A 16,368-nucleotide genomic window follows, 5' to 3' on the forward strand; every position below is an offset into this window, starting at 1 on the left:
AGTCTTGAGCGACTATATTGCCTTGGCTGAAAAAACACCGAGTTTCAAAAACGAACATCTGAACATGTGAATTCGTTTTAAGAAGAGAAAAAAAAATCACAGTCGTATTGTAGCTTTGGGTTTTCTAGGGTCTTCAGATATCCTAGGTGTTGCCTATGGCCGACAAGCTATGTTCACATAGCCTTAACACTTCTGGTCTTCTCTATATGCAGAATCTTTGGGTAAAATGTTATGGTATTACTTTAGTTGAGATAGATTGATGATAAAAAAAAGGAACAATGAAAGAAAAGAAAAGTGGTAGATTTTGTATTTGTTGTGTTGAGGCCGGCATTTCTTCCGATATATATCTGCAGAGATAGTCGAAAAATACCTTTCAACATCGGCATCAATCAAACACCGAGTATTTAAAAGCAGCACAATGAGAATTCAGCCCACAGTAAACACCGAACGATCCAAGACTTGTTTTGAAGACTTGAATGATGTTCTCTAATTCCATGCTTGGAGGTATACATCTGCCCAACCAATTACAAGCCGACATCAAACCGAGAAGATCATATTCACGAGTAAGGTAGTAAGGTAGAAAGATTATGTGCACATCCCCTGGTTAATGAATGGCCTGATTACACACTTCCAAATCCACAAGAGCCCAACCACCGGGTCTACTCTCAAGTCCACAGAAAAGCCCAACAACCATCTTGGATTCACTCATCCAAAATGGCCTCCACAGTCGCTCGAACATTAAAGTTGCCATTCTTGGGGTACCCAACGCCCAAATTGCGGTAGACACTGATATTGTCTACCGTGGTCTCATACAGCGCGAAGTCGAAGCGGCGCACGATGTGGGCCAGGGCCAGGTAGATTTCCGCGTAGGCCAGACTATAAATATTTCCATAGTTAACGACATGACAAAACTTAGTGAATTGGCTGTCTGACAGAGAAACAGTCTGTGGGGGAAAGAGGGGGAGGGGGTGAGCTTACTTGATTCCCAGACACTGTCTCTTGCCCTTGGTAAACGACACAATGAACCGGCTCAGGTATTCACCTCTTTCTCCCGCGCGAACCCACCGCTCCGGGCTGAATTTCCCGGGGTCGGGAAAGAGGTCCGGGTCCATGTGAACGAAGTAGTTGGATTGGCTGACTGCGGTCTACTGGGGTCAGCATTCTTCGTTTGGCAGGGATTTGCATCTGCTTTATATGCAATGAAGGGGTGGGGGGAGCCACTTGTATACTCACCCCAGCGGGAATAACCCAATCTTTGTAGAGCAGAGGCTCGTTCGGGGAAATGCGAGCCAGACGTGCGGTCATGCCGTGGCTCAGACGGAGACCCTCATTGACGACGCCCACCTGGTGCGACGGAAATAATTAGCATAATTTTTTATTCGCAGATGGGTCAAAAAGAAGGAAAATCCACGAGTAAACAAAACGGATATCCTCACCAGGTACGGCAGCTGCTCAAGATCCGTCCACGAAGCCTTTGAATTAGGAGTCTTCAACACAGTCTTCAACTCATCGCGCAGCCTCCGCGCCATATCCTTGTTGCTGATCAGATAAAACATGGCAACAGCCACAGCCCGCGCAGTGGTCTCAGTGCCCGCGCCGACAAGAAGAGCCGACTCGTCTTCCAAACGGTCGAGGGTCTTTTCTTGAGACGGCACGTCGGAGCTAGTCAGAGCATCGAAGATAGTCGAAGACCAATCAGCGGTCTCAACTTTCTCCAACAATCTCTTTCGCATAGTATCCTCCGCCTGCTGGCGAAGACGGGCCTTGACGTCAAACAAATCCGCCATACAGGGCTGAAGCCAGCGCAGCACGGCCGGGGGCGCGGCGCGGAAGATGGTGATGAGGAACGGGAAGAAGCGGTTGATGTGGAACATGGTCATCACGCCATTGACGGCGTCGACGAGGTCATTGCTACGCAAGCTGTTGGTGTCGTCTAGATAGCCGTGGCTCCATCCGAACGAGTACTGTGTGATCACGTCCGCGGTGAGGGCGGCAAAGTCCAGTTGCAAGTGCAGCACGGTGCGCTTGCGGAAGGCGTCTTCGAAGCGACGAATGAGCTGGTCGACTTTCTCATGAATTAGTGGGGTCAAACTGGCGACAGACCGCTTGGAGAAGTAGTTGTTCAGGAAATTGCGTCGCTGGCGGTGGTGGTCGTGGTCGATTGTTGCGACTAGCGAGTACGGCGCTCCAAAGGCCACTGCGTACTGGGGGTCTTTGGCTCGTTTGCGAGAGCCACCTGCGTGGATCTCGTCGTAGTAGTACGGGTCCTTGATGTGCAGTTCTCTGGGATTGATTCGCACAATGGGTCCTTAAGCGAGGGTTTTGTGTGTTAGTGAGTGTAAGAGAAAGGAAGGGAGCTATCGAGATGCCACTTTGGGTCTTGAAAGAGAGTCCATGCGGCTCACCATATTTCTGGTGCATGCGTTCTATTTCCCAGAGGTACATGCCGCTCTTGACGATGTCATAGTAGAACTCATAGAGAAAGGTCGCCGCCGCCAGTTTTGGTCCCGGGAACCTGGACAGAGGGTCGAAATACAGACGGTAGACGATGCGCAGGCCCAGATACCCGAGTATCGTTACTGCCAGTGCAGAATACGGTATGGGATAGTCCATCGTGGAGATACCATACAGAAAGAGATGTGGAGATGCGGAAGACTCAAGGCCAATACCACCGAGGGGAGCACACAAAGAATAAAATGTTTTCAAAAAAGAAAGAGAAAACGAGGGAAGATGAACGTGTATTCGCTCATTTCTCGACGGTTTAGTCTTCCTCTCTCTCCGCCCCTCGACAATGCATTGAGACCCCGTTATCACGTCCTAGAGCTGTTCATCCTTCCCCCATAACAAGCAACTAATGCCATATGTCATCCAATAGAGTATAAGGGACTGGCCAATGAAAAGCAGAGCATTTGTCGAGAATCACTCTATTTCGGGCAAGGGTGTGATAGTGAGAGTCGAAGACACATGCGGCCAAACACACGAGTTAATGACCATCCCATGACAGACAATGATCCAATCAGCATTCAGTCAGTATGCAAATGACGGCCCCATTGCAGAGTGCAGGAAAAATAAATATGGAGCATGGTGCCGACGGATCCTGATCTCATAATGGCCGGTATAGTGGGGGGAGAGACGTGGAGCTTGAAACATTGTGGCGCAAGGTAGTCATTTCTTGAATAATAATATGACTTCTCCAGTAGAATCCACTACTTCTAAGTCTGAATACCTGTCTCGACTTTTAAACATCATTTAATCGCAGTCTCCAGGTCAACTAAAGGAGTGAGGGGCGTCACTAGGGCGGCCCCAACGTTAGTTGCTTGACCGGCTGGATTTCAAGGCTTATTAATTAGCCACGTGACACTATAATTATCATGTGATTGGGTCATGTGATATATATGTATAGTTCCTTCCCTATGCTCCATAAACCAAGGGAAGAAGAACTAAAAAAAATGGACTCTCAGGGAATCGAACCCTGGATCTCTCCCATGCGAAGGGAGCGCATTACCCCTGTGCCAAGAGCCCAAATATTGTCAGATTGAGGAGCAAATATATTTCTCTGTTTTGGCCCTATATTTACAGTAGGTGATCAAGTTCCCCAGTTGTACCCAGGTCCACCGCCTACCTATTTAAAGTCCACCGCCTGTCAACTCTAGTATTTAAGTGGCAGTAATACAAATTGCTAGCAGAATAATTAGGGTGGTACATAGCCCTGGAATGGTGTGGATTGATTGCCAGGCAAATGACGGGCAAAACAAATAGCCGAATCCAAGTAGCCGAATTAAAAAAAAAAAAAAAAAAAAACACGCCCCGCAGGATTATTGGCATGGAAATCGCGCACGCCTGGCGAAAAAAAGGACACATAAATCGAATTGTGGAAAACACGTTTGCTATAGGGAGGGAGCTTGCTAAATATCAAAGTATAAAATATAAAATACAAAAGAAAATATAAGTTCCAATTGAATGGACTACACCAGTGCATTCCTGTAAAGAAACCAATGTCCGCGATTTACACCTATGGAAACATTCCGTGCGAGTCGGAGAAAAAAAAAATAAAAGAGACAGAAGAGCGACTGGTTAAATGGTGGTCAACCAAAGAACAAGAAAATCCAAGATACTCCGTTTTATAGCCCGAATCTAGGTAGCCAGCATCTTCTTGACCTCGGCGATGGCGCGGCCGGGGTTCAGACCCTTGGGGCACGTTCGTGTGCAGTTCAGGATGGTGTGGCAGCGGTAGACGCTCATGCTGTTGTCGAGAGCCTGCTTACGCTCGGCGGTCTTCTCGTCACGCGAGTCGGCCAGCCAGCGGTAGGACTGGAGCAGGATGGCGGGGCCCAGGTATTCCTCGCTGTTCCACCAGTACGATGGGCACGAGGTTGAGCAGCAGGCGCACAGGATGCATTCGTACAGACCGTCGAGCTTCTTGCGGTCTTCGGGGGATTGGCGGTACTCGAGTCCCTGATGAGAAGCAAACATATTAGCTTCAGAACGCGCAGATAAGGCATGATGAGATGAGATCACTTACATCTGGGCTGGGGGTGTCGCGCTGCAGATATGGCTTGATCGACTTGTATTGCTTGTAGAAGTGGGTCAGATCCGGGACCAGATCCTTGACGACGTAGGTGTGCGGCAACGGGTAGATGCGAGACTCTTGCGAGGTTTCCGTCGGGATGCGGCCTATTCATCGTATATTAGCTGGGTCCTGCGCGGGCGGGTATTTCCATTGCAGGCACATACACAGGCAGGCCAGTGTGTTGACACCGTCAATGTTCATTGCGCAGCTACCACAGATTCCCTCTCGGCAGCTTCGTCGGAAGGTCAGGGTGGGGTCGAGCTCGTTCTTTATGCGGATGAGAGCGTCCAGCATCATGGGACCGGTCTTGTTCAGGTCGAGATCGTAGCTTTGCATCTGGGGCTTCTCGCTCGGCTGGTCCGGGTTCCAGCGGTAGATCTTGAAGGTCTTCATCTTGGGCTGCTCGGAGGAATTGGTGTCGACGGTCGCGTAGGAGCGGGCAAAGGTCGCAGGCCGGAACATCGGCCGCGCAGCGAACAGTCGCGACGTGGTGCGGAGGGAGGCCATGGCGCAAGTGGCGAAGACCGAGATGGGAAGATAGGGAGAGGAAGGACAGGAGCCCAAACAGAGATTAGATGATACAGCAATGGACTAGGAGAGGAGAGGGGTCAACACAGGTACTGAAGATTAAGATCTCACGCCACAGACAAAATGAAGTCAAGGAGCGCTGCCCTTAGGTAACCTCGGGTTTGACGGTCGGGAGGACGCTGACTGAGCTATCACCAGCCAATCACACGCGAGCTAATTACAAGCGTCGGGCGGACACGGCGCCCGTCGCTTGCTGCAGCAGCCGAGTCGGGATTCCGTGTGGGCTTTTTCTTACCGCAATATAAAGTAATTTTCCGTGGGCTAATAGCGAGTATACTTTCATTAATTAAAATGCTCTTATTCCCTCCCATTCCGGTCATTTTGGGTATCATATCTCCATCAAAAATCGAGGTGCGATCCATGTGACCTGCTGCCTGACTGGTCAGGCCAATTCCCGCGGTCCGTTGCCGGGCTCCACAGCCTCGGTGCTGACCAGACACCGACGCTGGATTACCACCTCACATGCTACCAGTGATTTTACCCGCGATTGATATAATTCTGATGCCACACATAGTCCCGATCTTCTGTGAGAAACGCGCGAATGGCCTCCCGGGGCGACACGGGCTCTCTCCCCAGCAAGTCCGCCATCAGGGGATCTGTTGTCGCGGTCTCCCCGTTGGCAATGGCATCGTACCATGACAACAGCATCCGGAAGAACCCTTCGGGTTTCCCTCCCTCGTCGTCGTTTGCCTTCAAGCGCACAAACTCATCCGGCGAAACCAGCTGCAGTCGGACCTGTCGCCCGGTGGTGTCGTTGATCACGTCCACGATCTCCTGAAAGGTCACGATCTGTTGTGCAGTGAGGAGCACAATCTCCTTGTCATGACCGCCGCGGATCATCAGGCGGGCGGTGGCCTCGCCCAGCTCATCTCGCAGAGTAAATGCGACCGGTCCGTCGGAGGGGAGGTACACCGTGGAGGTAGTGGGATACCAGCCCATGAACACCGGGAAGGCGTCAGTGTAGCAGCCCTCACGGATGGAGGTGAATGTGATACCGGATCTGGCAGGTGTTAGAGTACTCGGAGAAAAAGCTGCTTTACTGGCATGGAGGATGACTCACACTCTCAACATCTCTTCCGTCATCAAATGGGCCTGCTGGACATCGGCCTTGGAATCGGAGCGGAAACCGCCAAATGCCAGCGACGTATACCACACCTGTGAAATGGCGATCAGCGGCTGAGCGCGCAGAAGTTGGGACTCGGTCCGAGGACATACATGTTTGACGTTCATCTTTTTGGCGGCATTGACGAAGCTCTGGTGCTGCTTACGCCGCTTTTTCACGTCGAAGGTATTCGTACTCACGAACAGCAGGTTCTCCACGTCGTGGAATGCAGACTCCATGGACTGAGGTTCATCGTAATTCACGACTCGAAAGGCAATGCCCCGGTCTTCGAATTGCTTGCGGTTTGTTTCCTTGGAGGACGCTGCGGCGTATTTGGAGGCGGGGACGTTTTCAACCAAGTAGGACAGCACTTGCGCGCCGAGGCCGCCCGTAGCTCCAGTGACGAGGTATTTGAGCGTCATGATGAATGAAGACCAGAAGTGGTGGGGAAGTAGTTGAGAATCAGAGCTCCAGTGGAACACATGCTTTGTGACTAGAGCTTTCTTATAGTTGCCCATTCTCACCTACGCTGAACAAATGCCAAGAAAAGTGCGTTGGTCATCACCCGTCTTGATGGCCCCGGGGAGTCGAGGTTAGTCAGAATCGCCCCGAGCTCGCGTCTTACTCTCCCCGAAGCCCGCAAGAAGGATCCAGCGCCAGATTGAATTACTTGATTTTCACCACATATACTCCTCAGAATTATTTTGTTCTTTTCCCTTTCCTTTGAATCTGCCTTGATTGAACTGTGAGTTAATTATTGTAATATGCTCTGCCAATTTCATACGATACCCATTTTATATCAACCGTTGAGGCACCACTATCCTTCCAGCTCGTATCAAAGACGATACCGAAACCCCAACGTCTTCCAGTCTGTCTCATCCTCATACTCTTCAGGCCGAGCCTGTACCTCAGCCGCACTACTCTCAGCCACGACCTCTCCAGTCGACGTCGAGGGCATCTTTCCATCAACCATAGCACCCGCCGAGCCCGCATTCCCCTCGAAGCCCTCCTCGCGAGTGCGTTTCCGATTCATCCACTGCAGATAGAAACGCAGCACGAGAACCAGAAGAATGATCAGCGCATAGCAAATCATAATGGCTTCAAAGGCAGTCGCATACGTCGGCGCCTCAGTCTCGCGGAAGAGGTGCGGGCCGGCGATGTTACCCGTGCAATACGCGACGAAGAGCAGGGCCGTGACGGTCATTTTCTTGGTCACCCCTCGATAATTCGACTGCACTAATGCCATGGTCAGAGGCATGGCGGCGGGACAAGTTGAGAGCAGGAAATAGGCGAAGAGCTGGACACCGTGGGCGAGGTCGTTGCGGCGGTAGATGATCCCGGACCCGATTACGCCTGGGAGCACGACGGCGATGATGAGGAGGCAGTTGATTGTTCGGAACCGTCCCGATAGGTGGCCCGTGCCGTAGATTACACTGGCGGAGATGATGGAGTAGGGGATGTTGATGAGGGTGGTTTGTAGGTTGGTGAAGCCGAATGATTCCACGACGATGTTGGAGAAGTTCTGCATGCTGCCATTGGGGATCTGGGAGAGCAGATTGATCGAGAAGATCAGCCAGGTTTTTGGATCGATCAGGCACTCGATCACCTGTGGGAACTTCCAGTGCGAGTTCTCTGTGCTGCCTGTGCCGGCGGTGACTACACGGTTGGAGGCGATTTGTCTCTCTTCTGGGGTGAGGAACCGCGCTTTGGTGATACTGTCTGGGAGCAGGAAGACAATGGGAAATGCCCAGAGAAAGGTGAGCAGACCGAGGACAATATACATCCAGCGCCAGGGGTGGACATTATCCTCGATATGGCCGATGCCAAAAGCAAGAAGACTGGCGACCAGGCTCCCGATGCTATTCCCGGCGAACCAGATGCCCACTCGCGTGGGCATTTCATCGCGTGTATACCACGTCGAGGTGAGGTACATAAACGCCGGACTGATGGTCGCCTCGGCCATGCCCAAGAAGAACCGAAGGGTCATCAGCCCACCGAAGTTCGTGCAGGCAGCTGTTAGGGCAACGACAGCACCCCAGAATACAGTGTTGGCCGCGAGGTACTTGGCTGTTGGGAGACAGGCAATGAGGATTGTGGTGGGATATTCCCAGACCAAGTAGCCGAAGTAGAAAACACTGCTGACCCAGCTGTACTGCTGTCCTACGAGGTGCTGGTGGGAAAGTAAACATCGAGGAGTTATTTCTTGTTTTGTATAGTAGGAGATAGAATCAATCACAACGAAAGCCTTACCGTGTCATCCCGTAACCCAAACACAGCTGCACTCGATAGAATGATCTTGTCCATGAAGTTGAGCATATACGTGACGAAGAGAAGGGGGAGGATCGTGCGGTCGATTTTCTTGAGCACCCGGCGTGCTTCTGCCGGCTCAACTGAAGGAGATGGCATTTTGTGCGGCATCAAAGCCTCTAGGGGTTCGAGGGGAATTGCTCGCGAAAATATATAATGTATAGGACGGCATGTATTTCACGGTATCATTGGCAGGATGCGCTATCGTTTCTTCCCGGTGGTCTTATCACATCTGAAGCACCAAGGCCCACCCCACCGGAGATGGCCGACCAGATAAGTCAGATTGAAAAGATAAAGTGATGCTGGGGTTCTGCCCGCCTTTCTCCACCGCCTCCCTGACGGACGTAGGTAGTAGATAGCTTCGTTTCTCTTTTTCTCTCCTATAGATAATTTGATTCTCTCTTCTACGCTCGTTTCTCTCAGCAGTTCTGCTTTCTTCAGCTTCCCCTAGTGCTCTCCAAGGTAAAGGCTGTAGACCCTGCTGTTCTTAAAGATAAACACCCCTGTTACCCCGAGGGTTGTGGACTAATCATGAACGGCCACTCCATCACTCCCTTTATCGCCTCGCTCCCCAAGGTCGAGCTACACATCCACATCGAAGGCACTCTGCAGCCAGCTTTACGCTGGAAGCTCGCCCAACGCAACAATGTACCCCTCAAGGTCCGAGACAAAGTCTACCGCACCTACGAGGAGCTCCTCGACTCCTACAAAGTGATCTACAACCACCGCCCCGAACTCGGCGGCCGCAAAGACGTGCCCAGTTTTCTGGAAGCCTACTTTGCCGGCTGTGAAGTGCTGCTAAAAGAAGATGACTTCTACGATCTGGCCATGGATTATCTATCTCGCTGCAGAGCCATGAACGTGCGGTACGCGGAGCCCTTCTTCGACATCCAAGCACACACGCGGCGAGGTGTCGCCGCAGACGCTGTGTTAAACGGGTACCTGCGTGCGCAGAAAGACGGCGCAGAGAAATACGGCGTGCGCTCGAACTGGATCTTCTGTTTTCTGCGCGATGAGCCCGTCGACGAAGGCGAGGCTGCCTACGACGCCGCGCTCCCCTGGGCCGCTGTGAAAGGAGGGAAGGGCCTGTTCCATGCGGTTGGGCTTGCGAGCAATGCTTACGAGAGACCAATCTTGCTCTTTAAGAATGCCTTTGAGCGCGCGCGACGGGATGGGTTGCATACGACGACGCACTGTGATTTCGGGCAGAAGGATACACATGAGCATATCCGGCAAGCGATTTTCGAGGTCGGGGTTGAGCGCATTGATCATGGACTTGATGTGCTGGATCGGGAGGAGCTGGTGGCTGGTTTAAAGAAGAGAAATGTTGGACTGACGCTGTGTCCGCATGCGTACCATCGCCGGACGGCGACGGAGGTGCTTTTCCCGAAGTTGCGGCAGCTGCTGGATCGGGGTGTTCAGTATTGTATTAACAGTGATGACCCTGTGTATATGCATGATGTGTGGGTTGATGGGAATATGGAAAAGGCGTACTATTATGGCGGATTATCCAAGGCCGAGATGGTACAGTTGTCGCGGAATGCTGTGGATATGTGTTGGGCGGATGATGAGGTGAAGAAGGGGATATACGCCGAGTTGGATGCTGTTGATGTAGATTGAAGACGCAGGATGTTGGACTACAAGAAGAAGCACGTAAGAGAAAGACGGACAAGATATTTGTTTACAGTCTATCGTCTCTCATTATAGTTCCTTGATATATGGCATAGAGAACTAGTGGGTATCTTCGGTGGTATGAACTTAGCTCGCAATCACTCAATCACAAGCATTCCCATTGATAATGCAATATGATCCGGCGACTCTGGTGGCCTGTCTCGACTCAAAATATTCCTACCTGAATCATCTTCATCTCCCATTATGGTTAACCGTGGAGTCTCAGAAGACCTCGGGGCAGTCCTCGAGGTATTAGTATCAGCCACTGGCAACTGTCTTGCCTCGAGTGAAAGCAAAAGCCGGCCCAGAAGGGAGATGGCCACCTGCAATCCCTTGAGAGAAAAGCGCGCCAGAATTGTGATGACCTCGACTGGAATGGGACCAGTCAGATCTGGTCTATTCTCAAGACCCTTGTCATCTAGAGATGTGCAAGTCAACATCTCCAGCTGTCCGTGCAAGTCGGCAAGCCTGCCTCGAGTGCGCACGATTTCTTTCATCAATAATTGCGGCTGCAGTGCATCAGCCTCTTTCGTCGTGGATATGGCGCGAGCCCACGCAACGAGCCCAGGACAGACAGTAATCTCCTCGAACGCATATTCAACCAGATCACCCAGCTCACTCCCCTTCCCCATCAGCCCTTCTGTGCGGACGGCATCTTTGATGACAGATCTCCAAGCGGTCTCTGCCAGAAAACAAGGCTCACCACGGATCAGCGCATCCGCAATGAGAAAGGACCGAAAAGAAATCAGCAACGTGCGCCCGAACCCATCGCGATGCGCCTCAGCACCACGATAGCGGAACAAGGTGCCAATGCCATTCGAATGCGTAAGCCAGGATTTGTGGCCCATCCCATCGAGCATTTCATAGATGGCAAGCAGAACCGCCGCACCCAAGGTGCGATCGGATTTAACTGTTGTCGGGTGTTGGAGTAAACGAGCTAGAGAGCGCAGCCCACGACCGTACATCGAGCGACTGCAGGCGATCTTGTCGCTGTCTTGGTGCTGCTGACCCAGGTGCAGCGTCCCCAGCGTTCGAATGCCCCAGACCAGAGCGTCGGTGGGCGCATCACTCTGTTGGCGAACAAAGTCCATGAAAGTTACGTCGACGCGCGTGCTCCAGGCGTAGTAGAGGCCCGGAAAAGTGGCGTCGACGAACAGGCCGAACACTTCTCTCTGCTGGAGATCCAGGGCCATGCAGGCTAAATTCGGGGCCACACATTCGTCTATACTAGACGTGGATCTCGGGGATGCTGTGGAATGAACCCATGTGTGGGGTTGAATTACGACTGGCTGAGCTTTGGCATTGCTATGTCCACTGGGAGCAGAGTAATGGCGAAATTTCGGGGCTTTCTCATAACCGGGACACTGTTGACCTCGTGTTTCGCAGCGTTGGCATGCAGGTCGTGTTTCATCACACTACGGCCCGGGGGGATTAGCTGGGGGGGGCCTTGTGTGCTGACGTTTGACAGGTGCTATGCTTACCTTGACTCGTCGTCGTAGGCATGTACGACATCCTTTGCTGCGCGGCACTCCCACCATGACGGCAGCAAAGAGGAGGGGATGAAACTGGAGGCCATGGGGCCTAAGTGTCTGACGCCAAGATGATCCTACTTGGCACTGACATTGAGATTCTGGCGAGTGTACCCTTGTGGGGTACGCGCGGGACACCTGTCAGGAGCCGAAGGCACGTTGGCGTTCCTTTGCTGATGAAATTTTACCCCGTCTATCTCTGTCTATCAGGTGTGTCTGACTCGCGTTTTGAAAGCCAGGACTTCTGGCGCCCAAAATCACAATTTCCCAGTCACTGGATAAGGTCCTCATCCAAGCAAAAAAATACGAGAGGCAGACATTTCTCATCCTGAGCAATAATAATCTATTTCTATAATACAACTAATTCAAGAAAATCATTAACTCTCCCGCGAGACAGGTCTATCCTCAGCTCGACTGATATTGACCTCATTCGTCACTTTAATGCCGGGGTTCTTCGACACACTCGTGTTGGACGGCGATCCCTGAATCTCGCGGGTCACCGATACCTCCGAGGGCATCATCTCGTAATCACTCGGACTGCCTCGAGACCAATTCAGCAGACGCTTGCTGTTCCGGGCGTCGGATCTCACGCCACTCGTGGGCTTGGATTGACTGCGCAACCTTGCGGAGCGGGTGGGGGTATGGCTGGAAGTGTACTCCGTGAGCCGAGTGAAAAGATTCCCGAACACCGGTTTCAGGGCTGGCACCGAGAGTGCAATCAGCGTTCCGGCGATCTCGGCATTTCTCGATTCCTAGCATTGGGTTGTAGGCCCAGCTACCGTCTAAAGCCCATTGGCCCTCGGCCACGAGCCAGACGCGGACGGCGGAGATGACGATCACACTGTGATTTGATTAGTTTGGTTCGCAGTTTCGAAAGCAAGGAATATAGAAAGCATGGGGGAGAACTAACAAGACACCTGGGAACATCACAAACGAGAGTTTGATTTTATTTTTCACCGCTAAATGAAGCTGTTTGATGAGCACCGCGGGGATAACGAACATCAGCACGTCGCAGGCCAGCGAGAGTCCCGAGTTGACCGAGTACACCAATCCCCATGTCAGACATTGGTAGTTGATGGGTTCGTACTGCCAATCATAGGGCCACAGCCCTGTCACGGGTTTACAGTGGAAGATCAACAGAAATAGTTGCGGGAGATATGCGGCAAGCAACACTGGAGCGGCGATGATGATGCTCAGATGGAGTTTGCTCGAGCACGCGGTAAGGCGGTAGTAAAAGGCCAGTCCCGACAGTCGGCAGAGGAAGAGTGCCGTCGTATAGAGGACGTGGGCAACAAAGTCTAGGACCTCGGTTTGTCGGACTGTCGGCATGGATAGTACATACTGAATGTACTCGATATGGCGGCCGCTGCCCAGGTTGATGAGGACAATAGAGAGAACGACAAAAGAGATATAGACCATCTATCCATTTAGATCATTAGCATATGTTGCTGCAAGTCCTCTCTTGCTTTTGCTTGCCCATAACCGGGCAAGCTACAAGAGATCGGGCAGAATTATCGAAGTGCCATACCAGCGTCAGAATAGCCAATGCATCATCCAAGCCGACTTTCTTGACGAGAAATCCGCGAACATACAGACGGAGAATCATGAGCACTCCGGTGAAGCAGATCAGGAACAAGATGCCCGCAATGGCGGGATTGTCGCGAGACTCAGCGAGATACGAGAGCGACACATTATCCGGGATGCGCCCCGCTGCTTTCGCAGTGAGGATATCGGCGGGAATTGTCATGGCGCACGCCGTTGTCTAAGGGATGGACATGGTTAAGGGCACGGGTGTGGGCTGGGTTCATGTAAGTGATCTTGTCTGCCCAGGCTGGAGTAAAGATATTAGGCTGCTGGGAGCCTTGTCTATGATGGAATGATATGGATAAGGAAAAACAAAAAGAAAAAAAAAAAGAAAAGAAACATAAGGGCTTGCTTTTGAGGAATGTGGATGGGCCGGTTCCAATAATCCCAAGTGACATTACTCGTAGCAGCCAACAAGAGGACCGTACCAAACCGAAAAACTGCCGAGACCAGGTGGAATATATGAACGGGTGGAGCTCGATCAGGTTTCTCAAACTCAATATGCCCCAATGAGGAAGTACATCCTGGCGTGGAAAAGCTTGGCTCTGGGTGAGGAAAACCACAAATTCCGTCGAGATCCCGTCACGACCGAAGAAAAGCGTCGAATAACGGCAAGAAATGAAGGAAAAAAGTGGAGGGAAAAGGGTGCCCTGGTAGAACAGCGTGATTAGTCACGGATTCTTGACTCGGAAAGGGGAAGCTTTATTAGATGAACGTCTCCCTCGAGCTCAGGGCCACATGGGTTTCAAGTGGGGATTCTCGATTTGATCTTCTCTCGAGCATCAACATGGCCCCCTTGTTGCAGGCGTTGGTGGGCGGCCTGGCACTGGCAGGCTCAGCCCTTGCCCACAAGCCGGAAAACGATAGCTTGGTCGATTCACAAATCCTGACAAACCCGTATGCCTATGATTTCCCTCGACTGGGTGCCCATGGGTCTTCGCGATTCCCCATGCGCCACTGCCATGGGTTCAAACTGGAAGAAGCCAGCATCGACGAGATCCAGAAGCAGCTCTCCAAGGGCACGTTCACCAGCGTTCAGCTCCTGGAATGCTACCTGGACCGCGTTTACCAAACTCAGCCATATCTGAAGTACGTATAGGTCTTGTATGGGAGACATGGATTAATGCTAACAGCCCACTGTAGTGCCATCTTGCAGCTTAACCCGGATGCTGTTGCGATTGCCAAGGCGCTCGATGCCGAGCGCGCACACGGGAAGACCCGTGGTCCTCTCCATGGCATCCCGTTCATTGTCAAGGACAACTTTGCCACCAAGGACCGTATGGAGACCACGGCCGGTAGCTGGGCGCTGCTGGGAAATGTTGTTCCCCGTGATTCCCACGTTGTCTACGGTCTCCGAAAGGCCGGTGCTCTGCTCCTGGGCAAGGGTGCTCTGAGTGAGTGGGCTGATATGCGCTCCAACAACTACTCCGAGGGCTTCACGGGCCGTGGTGGTCAATGTCGCAGTGCCTACAACTTCACCGTGAACCCGGGTGGTAGCAGCACGGGCCCGGGAGTGGCGGTGGGCGCCAACTTGATTCCTTTTGCTCTCGGAACTGAGACGGACGGCAGTGGTAAGTGGTGACTTCTGATCGAGGTGATTACTGAAGTCAATGCTAAATCATATTCAGTCATCAATCCCGCTCAGCGAAACGCCATCGTGGGCATCAAGTCAACCGTTGGGTTGACCTCCCGTTCGGGTGTCATCCCCGAGTCTCTGCACCAGGACACCGTCGGTACTTTTGGCAAGACAGTCCGCGACGCGGTTTACGCACTGGACGCCATCTATGGCGTTGACACTCGCGACAACTACACTCTCGCTCAGAGGGGACATACCCCCAAGGACGGCTACACGCAATTTCTGGCCAAGAAGGATGCCCTCAAGGGTGCGGTGTTTGGCATTCCCTGGAAGTCATTCTGGGCCCTCGGCGAGCCCACCCAGATTGCCCAACTCCTCGAGCTGGTCAAGCTGATCAAGGATGCCGGCGCCACAGTCGTCAACGGGACCGAGCTCCCGCATTACAAGAAGATCGTCTCGCCCGATGGTTGGGACTGGGACTATGGCTCCACTCGCGGATACGCGAACGAGTCGGAATACTCGTACATCAAGGTCGACTTCTACAACAACCTGCGCGACTATCTCGCCGAGGTGAACAACACCAAGATCAAGTCGGTCGAGGACCTGGTCAAGTACAACATCGACAACTACGGCGCCAATGGCGGCTTGCCGGGCATCCACCCAGCCTTTGGGTCAGGCCAGGACGGGCTCATCGCGTCTCTGAACAGCAAGGGCAAGATGAACGCCACCTACTTCCAGGCCCTAGAGTTCTGCCATCGCACGACCCGCGAGGAGGGCATCGATGCCGCCCTCAAGCACAAGGGCCGCACTCTGGATGGCCTTCTGGTGCCCCCGGATGTGGCTCAGAGCATCCAGATCGCTGCCCAGGCTGGATACCCTGTTATCACTGTGCCGGCTGGCACGGACAAGTCATCGGGTATGCCCTACGGCCTGGCGATCATGAATACCGCGTTCTCTGAACCTACCTTGATCAAGTACGCCAGTGCCATCGAGGATCTCCAAAAGAGCTCTGACACCAAGTGGCAGCGCACACTCCCCCAGTGGCGCGGCTATCTGGAGCGGAACCTGCCTGTGATCATGTAATTTGAGAGTTGGCATCGGTAGTTATATACTGGTTACTTATCGTTGTGTGCATCTATGTTGTATATCACGCCTCATGTATGAATTGACCTAAAATAAATGACATGTGTTTCATCCACAATGCATTGACGGTAGGAATATCTTGCCTTGAGACTAAAAAACCATGACGCCGATCGTGCGGGCAGGGTATTGGAGGATGGAGGTATCAGGCCAAGTATTCGCCAAGTGTTCAAGTTGCCCAGTTCCTATACAGAGTGTCAATCGCAAGCTTGGGCTATTAAGACACAAAACTCACGCGAAGAGTGGGAAAAGGAGGGTTCCAAGTCCAATTGTCGGTCAGGGTAGCTTGAGGTGGAGAGAG

The 16,368-nt window shown here is 52.3% G+C and overlaps 9 protein-coding genes across 9 annotated transcripts; 2 read left to right on the forward strand and 7 right to left on the reverse strand.

Moving 5' to 3' along the window:
* Positions 1–701: 701 nt before the first annotated feature.
* On the reverse strand, positions 702–2,613 carry NUU61_006839 (cytochrome P450; the record flags this gene model as incomplete). The annotated part of the gene is made up of 5 exons (XM_056657366.1): positions 702–876; positions 979–1,145; positions 1,234–1,344; positions 1,437–2,308; positions 2,406–2,613. 5 exons carry the CDS (start codon positions 2,611–2,613, stop codon positions 702–704), a joined length of 1,533 nt encoding a protein of 510 aa, XP_056510166.1.
* Positions 2,614–4,134: 1,521 nt separating this feature from the next.
* On the reverse strand, positions 4,135–5,077 carry sdh2 (succinate dehydrogenase iron-sulfur protein subunit SDH2; the record flags this gene model as incomplete). Its single annotated transcript, XM_056657367.1, has 3 exons — positions 4,135–4,455; positions 4,523–4,674; positions 4,735–5,077. 3 exons carry the CDS (start codon positions 5,075–5,077, stop codon positions 4,135–4,137), a joined length of 816 nt encoding a protein of 271 aa, XP_056510167.1.
* A 558-nt stretch (positions 5,078–5,635) lies between these two features.
* NUU61_006841 (SDR family oxidoreductase) lies at positions 5,636–6,682 on the reverse strand (the record flags this gene model as incomplete). The annotated part of the gene is made up of 3 exons (XM_056657368.1): positions 5,636–6,158; positions 6,219–6,313; positions 6,374–6,682. 3 exons carry the CDS (start codon positions 6,680–6,682, stop codon positions 5,636–5,638), a joined length of 927 nt encoding a protein of 308 aa, XP_056510168.1.
* A 413-nt stretch (positions 6,683–7,095) lies between these two features.
* NUU61_006842 (allantoate permease) lies at positions 7,096–8,666 on the reverse strand (the record flags this gene model as incomplete). The annotated part of the gene is made up of 2 exons (XM_056657369.1): positions 7,096–8,430; positions 8,511–8,666. The coding sequence occupies 2 exons, from the start codon at positions 8,664–8,666 to the stop codon at positions 7,096–7,098; spliced, it is 1,491 nt and encodes a 496-aa protein (XP_056510169.1).
* Positions 8,667–9,098: 432 nt separating this feature from the next.
* Positions 9,099–10,187, forward strand: NUU61_006843 (adenosine deaminase family protein; the record flags this gene model as incomplete). Its single annotated transcript, XM_056657370.1, has 1 exon — positions 9,099–10,187. The coding sequence occupies one exon, from the start codon at positions 9,099–9,101 to the stop codon at positions 10,185–10,187; it is 1,089 nt and encodes a 362-aa protein (XP_056510170.1).
* A 273-nt stretch (positions 10,188–10,460) lies between these two features.
* NUU61_006844 (uncharacterized protein) lies at positions 10,461–11,431 on the reverse strand (the record flags this gene model as incomplete). Its single annotated transcript, XM_056657371.1, has 2 exons — positions 10,461–10,481; positions 10,562–11,431. The coding sequence occupies 2 exons, from the start codon at positions 11,429–11,431 to the stop codon at positions 10,461–10,463; spliced, it is 891 nt and encodes a 296-aa protein (XP_056510171.1).
* An 86-nt stretch (positions 11,432–11,517) lies between these two features.
* NUU61_006845 (uncharacterized protein) lies at positions 11,518–11,814 on the reverse strand (the record flags this gene model as incomplete). The annotated part of the gene is made up of 2 exons (XM_056657372.1): positions 11,518–11,653; positions 11,720–11,814. 2 exons carry the CDS (start codon positions 11,812–11,814, stop codon positions 11,518–11,520), a joined length of 231 nt encoding a protein of 76 aa, XP_056510172.1.
* Positions 11,815–12,144: 330 nt separating this feature from the next.
* On the reverse strand, positions 12,145–13,514 carry NUU61_006846 (uncharacterized protein; the record flags this gene model as incomplete). The annotated part of the gene is made up of 3 exons (XM_056657373.1): positions 12,145–12,519; positions 12,683–13,186; positions 13,296–13,514. The coding sequence occupies 3 exons, from the start codon at positions 13,512–13,514 to the stop codon at positions 12,145–12,147; spliced, it is 1,098 nt and encodes a 365-aa protein (XP_056510173.1).
* A 624-nt stretch (positions 13,515–14,138) lies between these two features.
* NUU61_006847 (putative amidase) lies at positions 14,139–16,010 on the forward strand (the record flags this gene model as incomplete). The annotated part of the gene is made up of 3 exons (XM_056657374.1): positions 14,139–14,440; positions 14,495–14,922; positions 14,980–16,010. The coding sequence occupies 3 exons, from the start codon at positions 14,139–14,141 to the stop codon at positions 16,008–16,010; spliced, it is 1,761 nt and encodes a 586-aa protein (XP_056510174.1).
* Positions 16,011–16,368: the final 358 nt, after the last annotated feature.

Source organism: Penicillium alfredii (assembly GCF_028826965.1).
Source record: "Penicillium alfredii strain IBT 34128 chromosome Unknown utg000009l_segment0_segment0, whole genome shotgun sequence".
Lineage (NCBI taxonomy): Eukaryota > Fungi > Ascomycota > Eurotiomycetes > Eurotiales > Aspergillaceae > Penicillium > Penicillium alfredii.